Here is a 25,937-nt window from a genome sequence, read left to right on the forward strand (position 1 = left end):
ATGTATTCTAGAATTAATTTTGAATTTAAGTCTTCTCTTTTTATTTTTAGGATTCTTGGACTTTGTTTGTTGCAGAATGAACTATGTCCTATAACATTAAATAGACATGTAATTAAAGTGTTGCTTGGTAGAAAAGTAAGTAATTTTGATGAACATAACACAATTACATGATATTTTAAATAAAAGCCGGGTGTGGTGGCCCACACTTGTAATCCCAGCATTCGGGAGGCTGAGACCAGAGGGTCATGGTTCACAGACAGCCTCAGCTACTTAGTGAAGTGAGGTCCTTTGCAGCTCAGTGAGACCCAGTTTCAAAATAAAGAATAAAAAGTGCCAGGCGTGGTGGCACACGCTTGTAGTCTCAGCATTTGGGAGGCTGAGACTGGAAGATTGTGGTTCACAGACAGCCTCAGCTACTAAGGCTCTCCACAATGTAGTGAGACCCTGTTTCAAAATAAAAGAATAAAAACAGGGCATGGGGTATAGCTCGGAGGTCAAATGCCCATCCCCAGACCCGCAAAAATAAAATAAAATAAAGAATAAAACATAGGGCTGGGGGTGTAGCTTAGAGTTAGAATGCCCCTGGGTTCCATCTCTAGTACTGCAAAAATAAATAAGTGCGGCACAGTTTAAAACATTTTGCTTACTAAATTTTAAAGCATTACCATCGTGATTGTAAATGATTTTCAAGTACTTAATGACATAGGTAAAGTCTTCATACATGGGGATACTAGATACACATCTAGAGTGGGCACCATAGGTAACTCTGGGCCTGTTGGACTGGATCCTGTTGCAAGCAATCTCCCGATGCTTGTGGCATATTATGTATTTATATTGGATGCCCCTGTCTCAGCCTCCTGAGTAGCTGGGATTATAGGCATGTGTCACTGTGCCTCACTAGTACCAGATTTTCAAATAAATTATTGGAACTTAGAAAAAACGCTTATGGTACAGCTTTAATATTTTTCAGAAAGTAACCCTTTTTAAGCTGGGTGTGGTAGTTGTACACCTATAATCCCAGTAACTTGGGAGGCAAAAAGGACTGCAAGTTCAATGCCAGTTTTAGTGATTTGGTGAGACCCATGAGACTCTCAGCAACTTATTTTTTTACTGTTTCAAAATAAAAAAAAGGGCTGGGGGGTATAGCTTGGAATATAGAGATTATATAGTTAGAATGTCTCTGGGTTCAGTCCCCGGTACCGGACACAGAAAATGTTACTTTTATACTTCAAATATTAAATGATGGGTAAGAACCAAAGACTTACAAAATTTTACCTTTTAAAGCAGTTTTATTAGTGGGAAATTCTTGATTAGATGTTAATTTATCAATGACTTGGGTGGAGCCATTTCCTAATTGCATTTCATATGATTACTTTCTTAGGTCAATTGGCATGATTTCGCTTTTTTTGATCCTGTAATGTATGAGAGTTTGCGGCAACTAATCCTCGCATCTCAGAGTTCAGATGCTGATGCTGTTTTCTCAGCAATGGATTTGGCATTTGCAATTGACCTGTGTAAAGAAGAGGGAGGAGGACAGGTAAAGCAGCAGAATTGGGTTGTTGTCCTTGTTTTATATAGATTTATTTTGGTGACAGACACAGACAGACAGACAAAGAATGATGTGTGTGCTCAAAGAAAGAGAAATGACCATGATAGAGATACAGATGAAGAGTAAGACTGGCTAAGAATTTGAAGAAATTTTTGTACTTACTGAGGACTTATTTTGTATCTTTAGATATTTGTCAGATAAAGACTCACTTAGATATTCAGATTACAGAAGTAAACTTATAAACTGTTAATATTGCTTTGACAGACCTGTCTTTGAATGACATTGCTGAATTTTTTTTAACAGGTTGAGCTCATTCCTAATGGTGTAAATATACCAGTCACTCCCCAGAATGTGTATGAGTATGTACGGAAATATGCAGAACACAGAATGTTAGTTGTTGCAGAACAACCATTACATGTAAGTATTTTCTAGAAAATGTATCATGTGATAAGGCTGTATTTGTTGTCATGTGTGTCATAGTAAATTAGAACTTAGTATACTCAGCTACAAAAGGCCAAGATTTTCAAATTAAAATGAACTTATTTTCTAGCCAAATTGCAGTTAAATTTGAGAGTCCAGACCAAGTACTCATTTTCTTTTACATAAAACTATTTGGCGCACTCTTGTAATCCCACCATTTGGGAGGCAGAGACCAGAGGATCGCAGTTCACAGACAGCCTTGGCTACTTAGTGAGATTCTTTGCAACTCAGTGAGACCCTGTTTCATAAAGTAAAAGACTGAAAAATAGGGCTGGGAGTGTAGCTCGGAGATAGAATGCCCCTGGGTTCCATCCCCAGTAACACACGCACACACACAAACGCACACACACACACCTCATAAAGTAAAAGACTGAAAAATAGGGCTGGGAGTGTGGCTCGGAGATAGAATGCCCCTGGGTTCCATCCCCAGTAACACACACACACACACACACACACACACACACACCCCTGTTTGGAAAGTTCATATAGTCATCAGAAAGGATGCTCGTGGGGCTGAACTGTAGTTTTTTTAGGGTCCTATCACCATTCGTACTTTGAATGGACTTCTGGAAACACAGGACTCTCAGGCAGTTATACCATTATCAAGATCAGCAGAGGAAAAGATACATTAGGCAGAATCTGGAGGATTTCAAGTATAGGTTTCCAAAGTTCTCTGTGGGGTAGGGCATGGGTGGTCACAGCACAGCTCTTCCTCCAGCAGTGAAACACAACATGTGGCATGGTGTTTCTGCCTCAGGAAGCCCACCTAAGAGTCAGAACCCAGAGTTTTTATTGGAGGCTAGTCCTGTAGGCATTTTCTGTTTGCACAGATTGGCTACACAAGCTCATTCCCCACTCATCACATGGCTTCATCAGCAATGGAACCATCAAGAGCACGTCCACCAAGGGCTAGCCCCGCAGTCAGACCCTACCCAAGAGCAACATCAGGCTGCTCTATTAACTCTTTCCCTTTCTAGGGTACAGTGCTTATATAACTTTTGGGTTGATGATGCCAGATATTTCTGATCCCTACGCTGGGCTAACTATGTAGATCCTAGAATCATACTGTCAGGTTCAAGTTAAGGTCTTGGCTTCACCACCTTCTAGAGTTTGGGTTTGGATGTGGGGTTTTTTTTTTCTAGGATGTTGAAAGGAGATAGCACGTTTAACAAATTGAAGCTATTATTTAATGGCCAGCCTACTTGTTAATTAACATAATTAAAAATAATTTCATTTTACTACTAGCTTATAAAAATACTACTTCACTTTGAAGTTCAACTATTTACTATACTTTTTTCCCCCCTTCTGCTTTTCTCTGTTTTGAATCTGCTAATATATAAAAGATATAACTTAATCTTTTTCCTCTTTGGTTTATAAGGGAACTAACATTCTTAGAAAAGGTTGCTAAAATTAGATATTGGGCTCTAACAATATAAATAAATGCTTTGCGAAAGATATACTGATTATAAAAAAAGGATCATTTTTTTTAATTCTCTAGGCAATGAGGAAGGGTCTACTAGATGTGCTTCCAAAAAATTCATTAGAAGATTTAACAGCAGAAGATTTTAGGCTTTTGGTAAATGGCTGCGGTGAAGTTAATGTGCAGATGCTGATCAGTTTCACCTCTTTCAATGATGAATCAGGTAGGGGAATTTTTTTTAATGTTTACTTAAGGAACAGACAATATGGAGAAATTGGTTATGAGTTAAGAATTTTGCAAATGGTGGTTCATTTTTCATTTTGGTCTTGAGTTTGGATTAGCTAATCAACTGCAGAGGCTTTACATTATGAAATGATGCCCACTTTTTGTATTAGGAATTAGACCCCTCAAATCTTTAACTTCTAATTTTGTATCTTTTTTATTATAAGAAGTATAACAATATTCTAAAGATATAACAACTGTTACAATACATTGGATTTATACTCTTCATTCTTAGGAGAAAATGCTGAGAAGCTCTTGCAGTTCAAACGTTGGTTTTGGTCAATAGTAGAGAAGATGAGCATGACAGAACGACAAGATCTTGTAAGTTAAAGCTTCACACACTTTGTAGAAGGAAATAAAGGGGTTTGCTGCTGCTGCTGTTGGTGTCAGGGATTGAGCCTAAAGCCACACTGTGTTAAGCACTAGTTCTACCACTTAGCTACACTCCTATCCCCAATTTTTTTTTTTTTTTTTTTGGGTGGTACTGGGGTTCCTGGAAGCCCTTCTACCTACGGGCTACACTCCCAGACCTATTTTTACATTTTTATTTGGAAACAGGGTCTCCTAAGCCAGCGTGCGTGGCTGGCTTCGAACCTGCGCGATCCTCCTGTCTCTGCCTCCCAAGCGCGGGGATTACAAGCGTGCGCCAACCCGCCTGGCTCCCAAATTTTAAAATACTGTTTATAATCAATTAATTTTAATCACATTAATTTTAGGTAGAGAAATTATAGGAGGTAAGAAATAAAAGACATTTTTTGCTCTTTGTAACAGAATACTTGTGGTACTACGTAATCTCCAAAGGCACGTGGGTGTTGATATGCTGTCCTTAGTCTCGCAAGCAGATACTAGCTTATTGCTGGGATATGGTTTTTCTCATTAGGCCTACCCTTTATTCACGAGGGATGTGTTCCAAACCCTATAATATAGTACCTTTTCCACCTTGACTAAGCAGTTAATCACACACTATGCTAACTTTCTGTAGTTTGTAATGTGACAGTAGAACTAGCATGAATTTCTATTTCCTTCCTGACAGTATAATATCCAGAACTTCCATTCTCATTATAGACTTAGGCACCTCAGCATGTGATTGTTTTTCTTTTCTTAATAAGTTGAGAACTTTTACAATTTTGCTTAAAGAAAACACTTAATGGCTTCTGTTTGGCATATCTGAATTGCCAGCATCAGTATTCTTATGCTTTGGGGCCATTAAATAAAATAAGGGCTACTTGAACATGATAGCCAAGATGGCTACTAATGACTGACTGATCGGTGGGTAGCATACATAGTATAAATATATTGAACAAAAGGATGATTTGTGTCTGCATTGGGATAGTAGCACCCAATTTAGAGCGTATGGATTGTTCCTGAAATTTTCCATTTAATATTTCTGGATCACAAATGGTCATGGGTAACTTTAGCAACAGGAAAAGGAACCCACATAGGTCTAGCCTCAGATGTATCCATAACCAGATTAACTTGCTCATTAATTTCAAAAGGCATTCTAGTCTGTTCCAGACTGTCTTGTAGAAATTTGAAGGCATTCCTTATCCAGAAAACCTCAGAAGTCCTTTCTGCTCATATTCCTCATGGTGTTCTGGGATATTTCCTTTGTCTAAACAACCTTAATTCTAAACCAGACCACTAATGAGATGTTTGAATATGACCCAGTGTCTGAGCATAGCTTGCATTTTATTTGAGAGACAGAGAATAAATACTTGTTCAGGAAAGCACAAAACATATAAATTCCCATATACCTTCAGCTTAATCCAGAGCTGCTTTTAGCATTCCCAAATTTTTACATGATTCAGGAAACCTTCCAGGATCTCTTCACTGTGGCAAGATAGGTGCTCAGTGGGTCTAGCTGCTACCTGGTACTAATTATGGTTTAGTAACCCTGATAATATAACTTAGGTTGTTCTATTGATAAAATTGGTGAGCATTTAACTTTCCCAGACCCCACTAGTGTCAACCTAGCTGTCCCCGTTGTTTCAGAGTCCCTTGTTTCCTTAGACAAGGCCCATATATATCAATTCTGTAAGACCTGAAACTAGAAATGATCTGCCATTTGTTTTAAGTTCTAATTTAATCTATTCCACAGTTTTAATGTTCTAATATTTTTTGTTTGTTTGGTGGTACTGGGGGTGGAACCCAGGGGCTTTTTTTTTTTTTTTTTTTTTTTTTTTTTTTTACCTCTGGGCTATACTCCCGGATCTATTTTATACTTTATTTGGAAACAGGGTTTCACTAAATTGCTGAGAGCCTCACTAAGTAGCTGAGGCTGGCTTCGAACCTCTGCGATCCTCCTGTCTCAGCCTCCCAAGCACGGGGATTACAAGCATAAGCCACCACGCCTGGCTGTTTTAATATTTTTAAACCCATACAGCCTCATTCTAGTCAGCCAAGTCAAATCTTATTCCAATCTCTGCCTTCTACTAGAAAAAAAAAAAAATTGCTAACTACTCAGAAAGATAGAAAATCTCAGGAAGGGCCTCAAAATTTCCTATCAACAGTTTTAGCATATGAGCTTCTTTCTTTACATGCCTGTAACATTACTTTTAGTGTTAAGGAACATGTCCCATTTCCCTTACCCTTTCTTTCTCTTTCACATATTACTTTATCCAGGTATGTCTAAGGGAAAGCTTGGAGTGCATAAGTATATTATAGGGCTTTTTCCAAACAGTTGTCCCATGAATTATTAGTCTTGCAAATACAGGTCTTACGGAGTTATTGGGTAAGAACTACATAGTTTATTTCATCTTGGAGAGAGTAGTTCTGCCAGTATTTTTTTTTTCTTCTTAATTCTTGAAGGTCCAGTGATGTAGTCACCTATCTTGGTTGACAACATTTATTCCTGGGGAAATATTTTATACCATGTGTCTTTATTTGTCAGATGAGTAGATTGGGCCAGTGTTATCGCTAGAAAATATCTCATCTCTTTCATAGTTCTTTGAAGATTTCATAGGCCCTAATACTTAGAAGAATGTCCACCCGTCCTTTCTCCTTTCCTTTCCCTTTTATTTTATTTCCTGTACTCTCCTCTGTGAGGTTTCTCATACAACTGTGCTTCAGGAAATAAATTAGTTTGTTTAGGTTTCTGAGTCATTCTGGCAAAATGGATGTATTTCACTGTTTAGTTGTGTACAATAAATGCACTCCCTTAAAAAAAAACTTTTTCTTGAGAAATAAACATTTATTATCACAGACTAGTATATACATAGTGTAGATTAATGAAAAATGGTATATATTTAGAGAAATAAGTATTGCAGAAAAGCATATCCTTGGTTATTTAAGTAAAGAAAATTAAATAGAAGTTACCATTTTTTGAGAATCATTCATTATACTATTGCACAAAATAGATCCATAATAAAATTTAGTGGTAATATTGCTTATTGCATAAATTTAATGTATAGTACCTATTCCCTAATGTAATTACTATTATAAAGTTATCCTGTATACAGCATTGACAATAATGTACTATTATCGTTATTATTATTTTTGGTATTGAGGATTGAAACCAGAAGCATTCTACTTCTGAGCTATACTCCTAGTCCTTTCCTATTTTTTTTGCAGTACTGGAGATAAAACCCAGAGACATTCTACCTCCGAGCTACACTCCCAGCCCTGTTTTTTGTTCTTTATTTTGAAACAGGGTCTCACTGAGTTGCAAAGAACCTCACTAAGTAGCTGAGGCTGTCCTTGAACCGCAATCCCCCTGTCTCAGCCTCCCAAATGCTGGGATTACAAGCGTGCACCACCATGCTAGGCTTTATTTTTTATTTTGAAATAACAAGGTTACTGAGAGCCTTGGTAAGTTGCTGAGGCTGATCTCAAACTTGCAATCCTACTATCTCACCCTCTTAAGTATTGGGATTATAGGCACATACCACCACTTCTGGATAATATTTATTTTGATAGTAGATAAAATGCAGAAAATTTTTTTTAAGGCAGCTCTGTGAGTGTGACCTACTAGGACCGTATCTTTTGTTTGGAAGCATTGTGCCCTTTATCTACTAATAGACTGTTATTCTCCCCCCCCAGACACACACACATGGGCACCCCCAAGCACACACTGGAATTTAGCCACAGAAAAGGCCCTTAGAGACCACTCAGCTGAATAGTTTCATGTTTGACATGTATAAACTGAGGCCCTGAGACAAGAAATTAGTTCGTTTTACATAATGTGAAATCTGAACATACTACTCTCCTCCTGGTTAATTTTAGCCACTCGATTGAGGTATGATTGACCTCTCCTTTTTAGTACAGGAAATAAATTAGAAATCTTACCAGTTCAAAATATTACCACTTCAGTTTTTAGTATTAGTATGGGGCTCTTAGGTTGCCAGAATTAAGGGTTGAATGTTAAACTTATAAGCCAAAATCATAATTCTGATATTTTTGCTTAGGTTTACTTTTGGACATCAAGCCCATCGTTACCAGCCAGTGAAGAAGGATTTCAGCCTATGCCCTCCATCACAATCAGACCACCAGATGACCAACATCTTCCTACTGCAAATACTTGCATTTCTCGACTCTATGTCCCACTCTATTCTTCTAAACAGATTCTCAAACAGAAATTGCTACTCGCCATTAAGACCAAGAATTTTGGTTTTGTGTAGAGTATCAAAAGTGTGCATTGCTGTGTAATATTACTAGCTAATTTTATAGATTTTTTTTTTCCATTTGTCTATAAAAGTTAATGGAAGTTAATGCTGTCACCCCCCTGGTGGTACCTTAAAGAGATTAAATGCAGACATTCCTTGCTGAGTTTGTAGCGTACAGGCCTGAGGAGCACGAGCAACACGTGGCCAGAGTGCTTTGCCAGTCAGCAACTCCTGGGTCTCACCCAGCCAGAGATGCAGCAGAGCCACACGATTTACACTGTGATTTATCTTCTGCTGAGGGGGAAATGTAAAATGTTCTGAAATTCACTGCTGCCTTTGTGGAAAGTGTTTCAGCAAAGGTTCTTGTATAGAGGGAATAGGGAATTTCAAAATAAAAAATTAAGTATGTTCTGTGTTTTCATTTTAACTTTTTTATGGTGTTTAATTTGTGGTTGGCTGCAATTGTGTATCATGTATATGGAACTTGTCAGAAGTTCTTGACATTCAGATATTAGAGATGAAATCACTTCTACCTATAAAAACCACTTTTTTATTACGGTATATTTCAGCTGCATTGAGCTCTAGGATATTAAGTGGAATCACTAATATTCTGCATGTAACTTGTTCATTGAGTGAGGGCACTTTTTTGTACATATGATGGGGCCAATGCACAGTACTTTATCACAGTCACTTTTTTGTATCCCTATTTCAAGCAGTCAGTCAGGTCTGCACTTCAGTTCTAACTAGACATTTGTACTAAGGTATTTCAGTTATGTAAACTTAGCCTGGGCACTTTCTGATAACTGTAAAATGTTTTATAAAATCATGATTATTGAAAATTTTGGAAAATTTTAAATGTTCGTGAGCAGCTTAACTACTTTTGTATCTAGCCTTTTTTAAGTATCTTGTTACATTTACTTTTTTAAATAAAGAAACTACAGAAGAAATGTCAAGTAACATTGAAGAAACAATAGTTTTTATTTATATAGTTGTACATTTTTTAAACTAAGGGCAATATACTGATATTGTTATGTGCATAAAAGTTTTGATTTAAAGAACTGAAAGTTTATATACACATGGACTTAAGAAACAGAAGAAAATCAGTCCACATTTTACAGTTAGCAGAGAATCCTTAAATGGCACCTGGCCAGGCCGCCTTTTCTTTTTAGAAATGGAGGAAGTGAAATGTGACTGTTACTTGGCATAGAAAGTTAACTTAGTCACTTATAACTAAGTGACAGGTTCTTTTTTGACGACTCACTAATTATGTAGCCTAGGAGAGTATCCCTAAATTCTTGTGGTTTTAGTAGCTTAATAAGGAACATATTTCTTATTTTCATTGGCATAAGAAACACTTTCCTTCACTAAGACTTAAGCTAGTCACTTTACATATTAAAAATGAAGAGAGAAAACTCCTGTTTTTTCAATTATTACACAGGACTTAATAGCCTTGGGGATGGTTTTTATGTCCAAAGGCACTACACTTTTATTATATAACTTCCTTTAAAAGACTGAACCCCACATAATATCCTCAATCCTGTTGACACTAAAAAGTATTTAAAACTGAATACCATTAGTGAAACTCACTGTATTGCTTAAAACTTATACAAAAATTTAGATGTGTGTAAATTAGCCAAAGTGAGACATTAGTTTTTATGTCTAAATGCTATTTCTGAATAAATGAAATAGTAATTAGATTAAGAGCTGATTAGCATCATTGTATTTGAAATATACGAAATTTATATATCACCTTAACCTCTGTATGCACATGATGGGATTGATACGATCTTAAAAAGAACAAACTAGGTTGATTAGGACATTTGAAACCCTAATTGTGAACTTATTTTTAATAGTTATTGAAAGAATGAAAATATTTAAATTAATGCACAATGTCTTAAGTCTTCCTAAATCAAGATTTTGGTTGAGATGCTTTTAGTACTATTAAAAGCAGAGTGAGTCTTTTTTAAGTACAGCATAAAACGGTTCTAAATGTAAAATAAAGTCATGTAAAATAAAGTTCTCTTTTGGTCTTGTTTAAAACAGTGATTAAATCTAACAGAAATGAAAACAAATTTAGGAAGAGAAGACCAAGAATGAACTTTACTGGGGGTTTTCAAACTTTTGCTATTTCTTTTTTTTTTTATCCTAAATCTTCTGAATATCAAGATGACCCAGTGTAATGGCTTACTGGGGCAGACTGAAAGAATTTTTCAAAAGAATGATTTCACTGTTTAGTACTTGCCCCCAAACAAAATTCCTCTCATAAAGATATGATTGTTTTTAACTGTTTAAAAGTAGCCAGCAGTTTCTAGGTTTAAACTCAGATTTAGATCTTCCCTTGAGGTAGTAGTTCTCAAGCGTCTATATGCATGAGATTTACTTGTGGGAGACAGCAGTGTGGTTAATCAGTAGACCCCTTGCCTAGCATATGCAAGCCCCTGGGTTCATATGCAAGGCCCTGGGTTCAATTCCAGCACTGCAAGGGTAAGATTCACTTGTGGAATCTTTTAATGAAAAAAAAAATATATATATATATATTTTGTACTGGGAATTGAACCCAGGGTCATTCTACCTCTGAGCTACACACCGATATCTATTTTACTGTTTTATTTTGAAATGGTCTAAGTTGCTGGGGGCCTCACTATATATTGCTGAGGCAGGCCACAAACCTGAGATCTTCCCATCTCAGCCTCACAAATAATGGGATTGCAAGTATATTCCATGTCTGGCTAATGTAAATTCTGTGTGTGTGTGTGTGTGTGTGTGTGTTACTGGGGATAGAACCCAGGGGCATTTTACCTCCAAGTTATACCCTCAGCCTGGTTTTTATTCTTTATTTTGAATCAGGATCTCACTAAGTAGCTTAGGCTGTGCATGAACCGTGGTCTTCCTGTCTCAGCCTCCCTGAATTGCATACGCCACCACAACCGGCTAATGCAAATTTACTATTTGCATTATTTACTATACTTATTACGTGTTGCTTATTACTATTATTATTATTATTATTATTATTATTATTATTATTTTTGGTACTGGGATTGAACCTAGGGGCATTCTGTCTCTGAGCTACACCCCCTGCCCTTTTTAGTTTTTACTGGAGACAGGGTTTCTCACTAAGTTGCTAAGGCTGGCCTTAATCCTGTGGTCCTCCTGTTTCAGGTTCCCAACTACTGGAATTGCAGGTATGCCCCACCACACCTGGCAGCAGTATTGTTTTTACTCACTTTAGTTCCATTAAGTCTTTGGTGGAAGCCAGAAATTTTCTTAAGAGTGTCCCGGGTGATTCTGAAACACTACTAAAGAGCATTCCTTTTCACTCATGAATATAAATCCCCCTTACTGGAAAGATCCTTTCTCTGAAAACCTATGAAAGTGCATCTTTTGATTTTCAAGTCCTAAATTAGGTTCTTTCTCTGAATAAGGGCTGGTTGGAAGTGACTTCACTGGTCTGCCTAAATAAGTGATTGGAACTATTTCCAGTGTTTATTATATCAACCAAAGTAGTGTGAACATAGAGGTTTTTTTTTCCCCCAGAACTAGTGTTTGGACTCAGGCATTCTACTTCCAAGCTACACTCCAGCCTATTTTTAAATTATTTTGAAACAGGGAGTTGCAAAGGACCTCACTGAGCAGCTGAGGCTGGCCGAGAACCGGGATCCTCTTTTCTCAGCCTCCCAGGTACTGGGATCACAAGTGTGCGGCACCATGCATGGCTAATGTAGAGATTTTTTAACCACCATTAACATAGAAATATACATAAATGTCACATGTTTATTCATGTGAAGATATTTTTAATTAAAAATAAGCAAAGTTTGCTGGACGTGATGGTGCATGCTTGTAATTCCCGCTCTTGGGAGACTTGGGAGGCGGAGACAGGAGGATCGCGCAGGTTAGAAGCCAACCGTGCTGGCTTAAGAGACCCTGTTTCCAAATAAAAATACAAAAAATAGGCCTGGGAGCATAGCCCGGAGGTAGAAGGGCTTCCAGGAACCCCAGTACAGCCAAAAAATATATTTTTTGCAACCTATAATTCAGTTGTTTACTTGTGCAGTGTTTACACAACTGTCCCTATCTTTTGGTTGGAAGATTTTGTTCTCTTAGGGGGTTATAGATAGTACTGCAGATTGAACCCAGGGGTACTTTACCACTGAGCTGCATCCCTCTCCCTTTAAATTTTTAAAAACTTTGAGAAGGTCTTGCTAAATTGCCAAGACTGCCCTTGAACTTGTGAGCCTCCTGCCTCAGACTCCTGGATCTCTTGGTTGTAGGTGTGTGCCACTGTGCCAAGTAATGTATCATTAAATTCACACAGCATCCCTCTAAGGAAGAAATTATTTTTCACCTTTAGATGTAAATCAGAGTCTCAACAGTAGCTTGCCCCAGGTAACAGCTAATAAATGAGAGGATTAGAATTCATGCTCATGGTATATTTCAGAGTTCATGTTCTTTTTCACTAAGCTTGTTAATTTTTGTATTTTTTCTTTGTGTTTGGTGGGTACTGGAGATTGAACCCAGGGACATGCTACCTATGAACCCCTTGCCTTATTTTCTTTTTATTTAGAAACAGGGTTTCCCCTGGTCTTCCTGCTGAGGCTGTTCTTGAACCTGTGATCTTCCTATCTCAGCCTCTCAAGTACTGGGATTGCAAGCGTTTGCCACCACGCCCTTCATCTTTGTATTTTCAATGTCTTACGTGATGCCTGGCACACAGTAGATCATATTGTGTGATGACTCTAGTTAAATGAATGAAACCTTGCTCTTAGCTTACTTGCCCTGTGGCCTATGGTAAATTAATTTTTTTTGAAACTAAGTTTCTTCATATAATTCTACATATAATGAAGTGTTTTTTTGTTGTTTGTTTTTTTTTGCCATACTGGGAATGGAACCTAGCAGCATTGTACCTCCGAGCTACACTCCCAGCCCTATTTTTTAGTCTTTTATTTTTGAAGCGGCCTCATTGAGTTGCAAAGAGCCTCGCTAAGTAGCTGAGGATGTCCATGAACCGCGATCCTCTGGTCTCAGCCTACCAAATGCTGGTATTACAAGTGTACGCCACCACGCCCGGCTTGAAGTTATTATTTAAAGTTATATTGAAGTTATTATTTAAAGTTATATATGTAAAATATTTCGCCCAGCATCTAAGTACTAGTCACTGCTTTAAGAAAGGCTCTTCTGGGCACAGTGATGCGTGCCTGTAATCCCTGTATTTGGGAGGCTGAGACAGGATTGCAAGTTTGAGGCCAACCTCAGGAACTTAGACCCTGTTTCAAAATAAGTAAAGGGCTGAGGAGCCCCTAGACCTAATCCCCAGTAATGCAAAAACAAAAAGGAAAAGCTGCCTTCCCATCACTTCATGATACATTTTAGAGCATTCACAGTTTAACCTAAAATTTCTGTCCTACTTTGCCATACTTCAAAAGGTATCTACGAGACAGGTGCATGTTATGGTAAGCTACTCTCCACATTTTGGCTCCAGTCTCCTTAAATCTTACCTCAGTGTGTGTGTGTGTGTGTGTGTGTGTGTGTGTGTGTGTGTGTGTGTGTGTGTGTGTTACTGGTGTTGGAACCCAGGGGCATTCTACCTCCGAGCTACACCCCCAGCCCTATTTTTTATTCTTATTTTGAAATAGGGTCTCATTGAGTTGTAAAGAGTCTCTCACTAAGTAGGGGTGGGATCTGATAGAGTGAGCCTAAGCCAGTAGAGATAGGAGGGGCCCTGATGCAGTGGAGTGAACTAGGCTAGTCCGGTGGGCGGGATATTGAGGCAGGGGTGAGGCGGGGCATTGAGGTAGGGATGTGGCGGACTGACCCCCCCACTGGGCGGGGCACCGAGGCAGGACGGGGCTCGCTCATTGGAGAGAGACGGGCTGGCCCTCTGTGGGCGGAGCATTGAGGAGGGGGCGGGGCTCGCTCATCGGAGTAAGGCGGGGCACCGAGGCAGGACGGGGCTCTCACTGGAGTAAGGCGGGCCAATCCCCCGGTGGGCGGGGCCTCGAGGCCGGGCGGGGCTCGCTCACTGGGGAGAGGCGGACCGATCCTGTGGGCAGGGCCTCGAGGCCGGGCGGGGCTCGCTCATTGGAGAGAGGCGGGCCGACCCTGTGGGCGGGGCATTGAGGCGCGGGTGGGTCTGGGCCGGCGCAGAGAAACTCCCTTGATGGGCCCGCTAGAAAGCGCCGGCGGCCCAGCGGGGCGGGTCCCGGGGCTCGAGGCGGGTCCGCCGGGCGGGCCCGCGGGGCGCCTGGATCCAGTCTTAGTTGGGCGGCGTCCTGCGGCGCGCAGTTTCCTCAGCTCGGGTGGCTCTGGCGGAGTCTGCGCGATGGGCGACCCGGAGAGGCCGGAAGCGGCCCGGCCCGAGCAGGACGAGGTAAACGTTGCTGTGGCTTCATCCTGCGTCCCACCGCCACGCCCGGCCTTAGATGGCCTTTAGTTGACCCCCAAGTTGCAAGTCCGCTGTAGGAAACTATCCATTGCTTCGGAAGCCGCAGAGGCCGCAGCCTGGGGCTGTCGGATCGCCCCGGCTGCGCTCCGCCCGCCGCCGGCCCCGGCCCGCGCGGGGACGCTCGGAGGCGCAGGCCTGGGGGAGACGCACCCGTGTTTATCCGTCCTGTGCTCCGCACTCTGGCCCTGTTCTGGACCCCTGGCCGGGGGGCTGAGGCAAGGAAAGAAGACTGTGACGGGTCTATGGGAGAAATGTGTACAGTCTCTCGGATGATTAAAAAAGAGTTGGAAAATGCGTGTGAAATTTGACATAGGCGATGGGGTGGAGATGACAGGTGGAAGGAGGACCGGAAAGCCTCACAACAACGAAAAAATTAGGAGTCCAGTTTTGTTCAAACCGAGCCTCTTGACGGTGAATCTTTGGAGGGTCGGTTGCTTCATTTAAACAGTGGAAGTGATAACTTCTCTCACAGAGAAGTGCTCTATGTAAAGTGCCACGAAAGTTGTGGGTACTTAATAAACCTAAGTTGTTCATCCTCCCGCTGCTAAGCCGATAGTACATAAAGCAGTAAAGAAACTGGGATTTAGATAGTAGGGTTGTATGGTATATTCAATTGTTGCTCACTAATTTTCATACCCTGTTATTTTGCAAATACTTCTAAATTGTTTGGATCGAGAGAAGAATTTTGAATTTGAAACTGTTTTGGTATCTTGAATTTAATATTATCATGTTTTGGAGGGAACATAAAAGTTTCAGCTTACAGAGAGTCATGCTTAGCCCTACTTTTTTTCTTAAAGAAAGTTATAGATTCTAGGTTTGAAATTTCAGCTTATTTTGATTTTGTAAACTAAGAAATTGTGAATATCCCTCAAACCTTTTCTTCTCACAAATACTTTAGTATCAGTTTCCCCACTCTTGGGAAAATTCAGGCTTTCTGCTTTGCTGGTGGTACTAGTAGGCTTCTTCTTTGCTGTATTGGGGATTGAGCCCAAGGATATTCTACTACTGAGCTACATCCCCAGGCTTTTTAATTTTTTACTTAGAGACAGGGTCTGGCTAAGTTGTTGAAGTTAGCCTAGAATTTGCAGTTCTCCTGCCTCAGCCTTTGGAGTAGCTGGGATTACGAGTATTCACCACTGTGCCTAGTCAGAAGTTAACTTTATTATTATTATTATTATTATTATTATTATTATTATCTCAATGATACACACAAAGACAGAGGCAGATACTACAATGACTTTTAGTGAGCATTTTAGTCCAAAAAGTTTTAACTCGAGATGCAGGGGTGCCTTAATCACTGTTTTTCTTGATTAGTGGTATAGCATGTCATCTGCATCAGAATCACCTGGACTACTTTGTAAAAAATGCAAATTACCAAACCCACACGCCAGAGCTGTTAATCAAAGTCTCATGACATGGGTCTGACTCTGCCATTATAGCATGATAGCAAGCACTTCAGGGGATCCTCATATACTTTTTTTTTTTTTTTTTTGGTTATATGAGGGATAGAATCTAGGGGCATTCTACCTCTGAGCTAAATTCCTAGTCCTATTTTGTTTGAAACAGAGTTTCACTGAGTTGTTGAAGCTGCCATGGACCTGTGATCCTCCTTTCTCAGCCTCTCAAGTAGTGAGATTACAAGCATGCACCGATATGCTCAGCTCATCTACTTATTTTAAAAAACACTGCCTTAAATCTTCAAAAGATGGGCTTGAAAGGGGTTTTCTGAGTCTCCTAAATTTAGACGTGTGTGTTGTAGGTGCATATGTGAATTTATTGAAGGAAGGACCCCATTGCTTTCATCAGTGTCTTAGATTTTCAAGTTATGAAAAGTTAGGCCAAATACATTAAATAGTATATTTGGGTCTCAATAGTAAAGCTAGGTTTCAGCTCAAATTCTTGCACCTGAGCCACCCTACCATCTGCTTTGTCAGATACGGTGGGAATGGAAAAATGAAAACGGTAACCTGTTATGATTATGACAGCATGCCGATATTCTACCAGAGAAGTAGCAGAGAGATACAGGCAAACACATGGAAGTGGTAGAAGAGAGGCTGGTTTGAAGGTAGAGGCCATGCCCAGTGCCAGCCTAGATCAGTTCACTGTTAAATACTTGCTGGGGAATCTTGACCAAGACGTTTGTCCTGACCTGCTCAGGCACCGCTTTAGACCACATGACCAGAAACTGGCTGAAGAAACTGGAAGCAAGAGTTTGGAAAAGACAGTTGAATGTTGCTAAGGAATGCCTACTGCCAAACTTTATTTCAGACTCTTCATCACTTCACACCCATGTAGCAACAACTTACTTGGCTCTCTACTTTCAGTCTTCTCTGCTGTCCCATCCTACTTATTGCCAAGTCAATCTTTCATTACATTAGTGCTTGATATCATACTCTCCAATACAAATTTCCCAAGAGGTCTCAATTCCACCTCCCCCCAAAAAAAATCTAACCTCAGGCCAGCAAAGTTTTGTTAAAGCAGCTTTCTCAAGTTGACTTTCACCTCTTAATTAGGTCTTTGTTTCCATTGCTGGCATTGGTTTTTTAGTTGATAGCAAAATCTAGTTTTTTTTCCTTTTAAACTCATCCTTCATATTATAGATATCTGATTGATTAATCTTCCTAATGCTCCCTCTTTCCATGTTAATTCTTGTTCCTGACTATCTGCAATAATGATTTCTTTCTTTGTTTCTTTATTTGTTATGTGGCACTGGGTGTAGAACCCAGAGGCCTTCTACCTCTGAACTATGCCTCCAGCCCCATTTTGTTCTCTATTTGGAAACAGTCATGCTACATTGCTGAAAGTATTGCTAAATTGCGAGGCTGGTCTAAACCTTTTATCCTCCTGTCTCAGCCTCCTAAATACTGGGATTACAGATGTGTGTCATAGCCATAGGAATGGCATTCCATGAATGCCAGTATCTGGGTGTTGAGGACAAGAGAGAGTTAGTTTGGGGTATAAGCTGCTGGGCCCCCAGATGCCTGCAAATCTTTGGCCCACAACATTAACCTTAACCTCTTAGCCTGATTGGTTTTCCTTTGCTTTAGCCAAATCAGATCACTTCTGCCTTTTTTCTTTTTCTTTTTTTGGTACTGGGGATTGAACCGAGGGGCCATTTTACCTCAGAGCTAGACCCACACCTTAACTTTAAAAAAAGAAACAAAAACAGGTCTGGCTAAGCTGCTGAGGCTTCTAAGTTGGGAGAATGGTCTTGAACCTGCAGTCCTCCTGTCTTAGCTTCCCGAGTACAAGGATTTCAGGAGCATGCCATCACACTTGGCCAGCCTTAGCTTTTGTTTGCTTTGTATCCATTTCAGTCTGCTTTTTATCCCAGCCGACTCCCTTTCTCCATCTATCCTTTAAATGTCTGTATTCTCTTAAGGCTGCATCCTCACTATCTCCCTAGTTAATCACATCCATTCCCTTGGCAACCACTAATAGAATCCTCATCACTCCTGTGCTATGGTGTTATAGTTTCAGCTGCTTACTGAATATATTGAAATTGATTTCACTTTTTCTTTCTTTTTCTGCGGGCCTGGGGATGGAACCCAGGGACATTTGACTTCCAAGCTACATCCCCTACCCTATTTTTTATTTTTTATTTTGAAACAGGGTCTCACTGAGTTGCAGAGGCCCTCACTGAGTAGCTGAGGCTGTCCGTGAACAGTGATCCTCCGGTCTCAGCCTCCCGAATGCTGGGATTACAAGCCTGCACCACCACACCCGGCTGAATTCACTTTTTTATTCATATAATTGACTTTATAAAGAATTTTGTGTTTTGTAACTTCTTGTTGTTTGAGTTGATGGGAAGAATTAGTTCAAGGTCTGTTAAACATTAATGTGAGAAGTGAGATTTTGTCTAATTTATTCAATTATTCTCTAGATACTGAGCACCTTCTTTGTCCTTTCATTTTTCCTTTCAAATGACTGTTATCAAGTTCAGAGGACCTAATATAAGTAAAAGTACTTTGGCCAGGCGTGGTGGCACTGGCCCATAATTTTAGCTGCTTGGGAAGCTGAGTCAGGAACATCAGAAGTTTGCCAGCCTCAGCAACTTAGGCAGACCCAAGCAGACTGGCTCCCAGACCTATGCTATCTCCCTAACTTCCCAGGCATACTTTATTCATAGTCTGAATAAAAAGGAAATACCTTCATAAATAGCGTGTTTGGTTTTTGTTTTTTCAAAGAGGTTATCTCCAGATACCAATGAAAATGAAGTCAAATCTCATGAAGAGCCACTTCTAAGAAAGAGTTCTCGCCGATTTGTCATCTTTCCAATCCAGTACCCTGATATATGGAAAATGTATAAACAGGCACAGGCATCCTTCTGGACAGCAGAAGAGGTATGTGCCATCAGGGTCATTTTATACCCAATAGTCCAGCGTTCATTTCTTGTGTAATGGGACATTAACAAATTTTAACTTATAAGATGCACTGTATAAGATCACTTATATAAGGTTTAGAACTACTGAGACTAATAACAGCATTCCCCAATGGGTTAGTGTAGACTACTATCTATAAACAGATTTCTTACTGCAAAAATGCCATTTTGTTATGTCAGATTTTTTGTTTGTTTGTTTGTTTTGGTGGTGGTGGTAGTAGAACTGGGAATTGAACCCAGGTGAGCTCTACCACTGAGCTATATCCCCACATCCCCAGCCCTTTTAATTTTTTTTTGTTTTGAGACAGGGTCTCACTCAGTTGCCAGGGCTGGCCTCAAACTTGGTGATCCTCCTGCCTTGGCTATGTGAGTAGCTGGGATTACAGGTATGTGACACTGTGCCCAGCTCCAGGCTTTTTCTTCTAATAATAGTTAAGGACATTAATATTTTCTATTTTTAAGAAGACTTTTGGTTTTCTATGGTTAAGTAAGACTAGTCTTTTCTTATGGTCAGCAGAATAATAAATTGTAGCTATAGTTAAAAAAAAAAAATGAAAGAGTGAACTTTAGGGGCCCTGCTTTCATTTAAGCAAATTATGTAAGTTACTTATTGGATTACACAAAAGGAGCTGTCACAGGAAGAGTTTGACTATCCAGGCAGCACACTCCTTGAATCTGCCAGGCTAAATCCACAGTTCTCCTTCCAGTCTGGTCTTCCCTTAATAGCAGCAAACCTGATGCAGGGCTGAGAATGAAGTTCAGAGGTAGAGCGCTTACAGGCCTCGTGGAGGCCTTGGGTTCTAGCTCCAGCACCACAAAACAAAGCAAAACCCTGATACAGTTGCTCCAGTAGAACAGTTGGAGAGTGCTGTCTGCTAGTATGACTTTGTCCACCTGGGAAATGAGTTGAATCAGAAAATTAAGTAATACTTGATGGTTTAGTAAGGACAGCTTGTCAGAAAAAATGATTACTTTGTAGTCTAACTGAAAGCACAGATAGTTACTGTTTTCATCTTTAAATGTGATTAGTGATGTCTGCATAAGCACTCTATGCATATGTATCTCTGTTATCCCTGCTTGTATTTGCATTGCTTGTATTTGTATCTCTGCTTGTATTTGGATAGGTCTATTTGGATCCATAGGTCTGTTTTTCAACAGACAGATTCTATTCATGTGAAGATATCTGGGGAGAACACAGGCTGCACTGCCAGGCTACCTAGCCTGGTACAAATCCTGCTCCACCACTTACTGGTTATAGAACGAGGAAAGTTGCTTTAACTTTTCTATGTATCCTCACTGGTAATTTAAGCTAATAGTTCCTGGCCTATTGGATGTTATGAGGATTAATGAGATGTTTAGAATGATACTTGGTTCTTCTGAGCAAGCACTAAATAAACACAAACTGTTTATATATGAAATGGGGATGATTTAACCTAAAATAAGAAAGGCATCAGTGTGTAAAGCTTTCTGTACACAAATTTTATCCAATTACTCATCTGTGTTATATTGTTAGCATCTTTATTATATGGTAGTTGATATATAGAGCAAAAAAGCAAACCAAAGCAAACATGCAGTATTTTTATACTGGGTCATAATGCTCGGCACACCTGACTCTCCCTAACTGCCTGTGGTTTTTAGAAAGTTATTTGTTAGATATGGTTCAAAGAACAAGTGGAGCACACTGGTGGGGGTTTTTTGGTCATGGTAAAAAGGTATTTGTGATACTTGAATTTCTTCAAATTCATTTGGGAACTGCATTTACTTTTAGCAAATACAATAAATATTATATTATGACTAAGAAACACCTATTTTTAAAACTAAAACATACAGCTTCATACTGATTTTGTAGGAAGATTTAGATACATATTTTCAAGGAAGTCTAACCCATTTTTAGTTCTACATAAATTTACGTAATTTGTAAATTTTTATGTAAACAAATTATGTAAGTTACAATTTAATTATCTTTATTTATTTATTTTTTTTGTGGTACTGGGGGTGGAACCCAGAGGCTTTCTACTTCCGGGCTATACTCCCAGACCTATTTTATATTTTATTTGGAAACAGGGTCTCACTAAGTTGTTGAGAGCCTCACTAAGTACCTGAAGCTGGCTTTGAACCTATGTGATCCTCCTGTCTCAGCCTCCCAAGTGCAGGGATTACAAGCGTGCGCCACCACGCCCGGCTTTAATTATCTTTAGACTCCATTGTTTTATCAGTGGTTGAGTTTAAACCCTGATTCAGAAAACAAAGGTCTGAGCTGGGCAGTTTTCTTTTTAAGCTACTTAGGCAATTTTGGTAATCAACTAGTGTGTTAGCTTTCTGTCATTGTTATAAAACATCGCAGAAAATCAGCTTATAAAAGAAAGAGGTTATTTTGGTTTATGGTTTCAGTTCATGGTCACTTGGTCCTGTTGCTTTGGGCCTGTGTCAGCACAGGCTATCATGGTGGGTGTGCCTGGTAGAGGAGGCCTATTTATCTCATGTTGTGACCAGGAAAGGAAGAGAGAGAGAAAAGAGTCATGAGTCCCAATATCCCCTCCAAAGACATCCCCAGTGACCTAACTTCTACTAGCACCACTTCCCCAAAGGTTCTACCAACTTCCAGTGGTACCATGAGCAAGTCTTTAATACATGGGCCTTTGGGGGCATTAGAGATCCAAATTACAGTAGTTAGTTCAGAATTGATATTTAGATGGTAAAATTGAGAATTTTCTCTAATAAGATTAGATAGGAAAGAAGATTTATGTTTCTGGAAGGGAATATGACCAATGTATAAATAAAACTTATATGACATATTAAAGCTGAGTTAAGATATCTTTAATATTTAATATTATATATTACAGTATAATACATAATCATAATAATATATTGCCATAATACACAATTAAATATATTTAGTATTTATCACATATTATAATGTTATAATATTTAAGAGATAAGTTCAATATTTAATAACAAACATATTTCAATATTAAAATTTAATATCAGGAGTATAATACATGAGAATCAGGAAGGTGTCCTTCAGTTATACCTGAGTTGAACAGAATTTGATTTTAGCTTATATATTTTTACAAGATGAAGACAGATTTTTTCCCCTTTTTCATCCCATTGTATTCTCTGTACTTAGTGCACTGTCTGGAATATATTAAATCCTCAGCACACGCTAAAATATTAATGGGAAAAAAGTTTTAGAAAAGAACACAAATGATTGAAAGGATAGAGTTTTAGTCTTTTTATTTTGTTTTTTATTTTTTAAATTTTTATGTGGATCATACTGAAAATGGCATACATTCGACAGTGCTTGGTGCCCTCCCCCCTTCCCCCTCTTAACAATGAGTGTCCAGGTTGACCATGCTACATTCATAGGTCAAAGAGATTAGGGCTTTGTTAGAATAGATTAAATGATACAGTTACATGTTACAAAGGACAGTTGTGTTTCAAACGTCTATGAAGTCATTGTGAAATATATTTAAGAGATTTTCTAAGTGAAAATATCTACAAGAGTTAAGAAATTCATAGTTTCAAGTTCTAATCCCCAGTGTGATAGTGCTTGGTGGGGCCATGGGAGGTAATTAGGTAATGAGGTTAGAGACCTCATTAAGGAAACTAGTGCCCTTATAAGAAGAAATATGAGAGCTGAGCTCTCTGTTCTTTGAGAATACAGCAAGAAGGAAGCCATCAATAAACCAGGAAGAGGGCCTTCTCCTAGAAGCCATCCCTTTGGCACTGTGATCTTGGACTTTGAGCCTCCAGAAGTATTCAGAAATAAATGCTTGTTATTTAAGCCACCCAGTCTATGAAGATTTATTACATCAGTCAGAATGATTAAGATAGCAAGGTATATATCAAGATTATTTTAGAATTGTAGATTTAGCCAGGCGTGGTGGTGGTGGTGGTGGTGGTGGTGGTGGTAGCGCACATTTGTAATCTCAGTACTTGGGAGGCTGAGACAGAAGGATTGCAGATTTGCAGCCGGCCTCAGCTACTTAGGCCCTCCACAACTTAGTGAGACCCTGCTTTAAAAATAAAGAATAAAAAATCGGACTGGGAGTGTAGCTTGGAGATAGAATGCCCCTGCATTCAATCCCCAGCACCACACACACAAAAAATAATTATAGATTTTGTAAATCCTAGAATGTACTTCAGTCTTAATTCTAAGGATTAGTTCTAATAAATATTTTTTTAAATGTCCCAAAGGAAGCCATACTTATAAACTTTTATTTTTTTATTTTTATTTTTATTCTTTTGGTGGTAGTACTGGGGGTGGAACCCAGGGGTTTTTCTACCTCCAGTCTACACTCCCAGACCTATTTTATACTTTATTTGGAAACAGGGTCTCACTAAGTTGCTGAGAGCCTCACTAAGTAGCTGACTGGCTTTGAACCTGTGTAATCCTCCTGTCTCAGCCTCCCAAGCACTGGGATTGAAAGTGTGCACCACCAAGCCCGGCTCTATAAACTGTTTAAAACTCAGGTTGGCCGGGCGTGGTGGCGCACGCTTGTAATCCCCGTGCTTGGGAGGCGGAGACAGGAGGATAACGCAGGTTCGAAGCCAGCCGCGCTGGCTTAAGAGACCCTGTTTCCAAAAATAAAAAAGCATAAAATAGGTCTGGGAGGGTAGCCCAGAGGTAGAAGGGCTTCCAGGAACCCCAGTACCAATCAATCAATCAATCAATCAGTCCCAGGTTGTTATCTGCCTGACATTACTTCTGGGTGAAATGCAACAGTTGGCAGTAAAGTAGCAGATGCAGTTGGTTAACAGGTACATAATGATCTGCCTAACACCATGGCAAATATATAAAATGATAAATAAATGGCTGCTGAAAGTCATTAATTTGTTCACCTTGCTTCCTTTTTTTTTTTTTTTTTTTTGGCGGTACTGGGGATGAAACCCTTCTACCTCTGGGCTATACTCCCAGACCTATTTTTTATATTTTATTTGGAAACAGGGTCTCTTACTTTTTAACTAGGTTTTTTTTTCCCCTCTCTCTCTCCTGATCTTTGCCCCTTCCTTCATTTGCTAAAATGTCACTAGATATGTTAATTATAATGTTTCTAAATAACATCCTGGCCAGCTTCTCAATTAGCCAGAAAATCAGATACCTTCAGGATGTCCTTTTAAATAAATTTTACTGTATATAGTTAAGGTATGCAATATGATGTTGTAAGACATATATTGTATATATGTATATATCTTATGTATCATATCTATATCTTATTATATGTTATATATAGTAAAATGATTACTATATTCTAAACTAACACATCCATCATCTCCTGTAGTTACCCATCCCCCACCCTTGCAAGAGTAGCTCTCATCTACTCATTTAGCAAATGTCCTGAATGCAGTATACTATCATTAACATGTTTTTGTTTTGTCTCTCTGTGATGTTAATATTTTCCCCCACTATTTTTCTGGTAATGGAATGTTCTTTTTAATTTTGCAGTGTAAGTTAGTTTTCCAAACACTAAACCCAAGTTAAAATTTTTGAAAACATTTTTATTCTAGGTTGATTTATCAAAGGATCTCCCTCACTGGAACAAGCTTAAATCCGAGGAGAAGTATTTTATCTCTCACATCTTAGCCTTTTTTGCTGCCAGTGATGGAATTGTAAATGAAAATTTGGTAAGATTTTCATTTCATGTCACATCTGTACCATTCAGTAGTTAAATAATTCAGTAGTTCAATAGCATAGGTAAAATAATCATGTTGAACCTAAGAAAAGATGTTTAAGAATTAGATGATGCTTAATTCTTAAAAATGTTCTGATGAAGTGCAGAGGGAAGGATAGATTTCTGTTATTTGACAAGCAAAATACCACAAAATCAAGCATAAATCATATCAGTTAAAACTACATCTAATGCATAAATTTTAGTTTGATTTTTATCCTCAGATAATAAACCTATAGAGAACCTTTCACCTTAATAACTGGCCTGAGGTCTGTTTAGAACACTGAGTTCCAGTTCTCCATTCAAAAACTTTTATTATGACTGATCAGGAGGCATATATTTTTTTTGGTTGTTGTTGTTGTTTAAATAAAAGAATTGAACCAGGCGTGGTGGCACACGCTTGTAATCCCAGCATTTGGGAGGCTGAGACAGGAGAATTGGGTTCGCAGACAGCCTCAGCTACTTAGGCCCACTGCAAATCAATGAGACCTTGTTTCAAAATAAAGACAAAAAAATAGGGCTGGGGGTGTAGCTCGAAGGTAGAATGTTCCTGGGGTCCATCCCCAGTACTGCAAAGAAATAAAAAAAAAAGAAATTACAAAATAAAAAAACTGATCTGGGCGTGGTGGGGGCTTGTAATCCCAGCATTTGAGAGGCTGAGACTAGGGGACAGCCTCAACTACTTAGTGAGGCCCTTTGCAACTCAGTGAGACCTGGTTTCAAAACAAAGAATAAAAAACAGGGTTGGGGTGTAGCTCGGAGGCAGAATGTCCCCGGGTTTCATCCCTAGTACCACAAAAAATATAAACAAATACATAAATAAATAAATGAATGAATAGAAGAACTGGGTGCCATGGGATAGACTTGTAATTCCAGCTACTTGGGAGGCAGAGATAGGAGGATATCAAGTTTGAGGGCAGCCTGGGCAACTTAATGAGACCCTGTCTCGAAAAAGAGAGAGAGAATAGAGATAGGAACTTTCATAATAGAGGCTTTAACAGATCTGTCTACTGTTGGAAAACATTTCAAAGCAAAATTATTAGTTTTGGTAGATGTTCTAAAATTTATTTGGCTCTATCGGCAGTATCTCAAACTAATAGGTGACATCATTAAGTT

General features: G+C 39.1%; 2 protein-coding genes across 4 annotated transcripts in view; both read left to right on the plus strand.

Moving 5' to 3' along the window:
* Positions 1 to 8,347, plus strand: part of UBR5 (ubiquitin protein ligase E3 component n-recognin 5) — a gene marked incomplete at both ends in the record, with an annotated part of 130,388 nt that extends 122,041 nt beyond the window's left edge. For both annotated transcript variants that reach the window (XM_080693631.1, XM_080693632.1), the window contains 6 exons: positions 51 to 135; positions 1,382 to 1,537; positions 1,853 to 1,966; positions 3,528 to 3,672; positions 3,967 to 4,052; positions 8,135 to 8,347. In XM_080693631.1, coding sequence (XP_080549757.1) covers positions 51 to 135; positions 1,382 to 1,537; positions 1,853 to 1,966; positions 3,528 to 3,672; positions 3,967 to 4,052; positions 8,135 to 8,347 — 799 coding nt within the window. The remainder of the gene's footprint in view (positions 1 to 50; positions 136 to 1,381; positions 1,538 to 1,852; positions 1,967 to 3,527; positions 3,673 to 3,966; positions 4,053 to 8,134) is intronic.
* A 6,301-nt stretch (positions 8,348 to 14,648) lies between these two features.
* Positions 14,649 to 25,937, plus strand: part of RRM2B (ribonucleotide reductase regulatory TP53 inducible subunit M2B) — a gene marked incomplete at its 5' end in the record, with an annotated part of 38,449 nt that continues 27,160 nt past the window's right edge. Inside the window, 3 exons of one of the 2 annotated variants that reach the window (XM_080693727.1) lie at positions 14,649 to 14,696; positions 18,959 to 19,114; positions 24,661 to 24,777. In XM_080693727.1, coding sequence (XP_080549853.1) covers positions 14,649 to 14,696; positions 18,959 to 19,114; positions 24,661 to 24,777 — 321 coding nt within the window. The remainder of the gene's footprint in view (positions 14,697 to 18,958; positions 19,115 to 24,660; positions 24,778 to 25,937) is intronic. The other variant, XM_080693728.1, reaches the window with a different exon arrangement.

Source organism: Muscardinus avellanarius (genome assembly GCF_963383645.1).
Source record: "Muscardinus avellanarius genome assembly, chromosome: 4".
NCBI lineage: Eukaryota > Metazoa > Chordata > Mammalia > Rodentia > Gliridae > Muscardinus > Muscardinus avellanarius.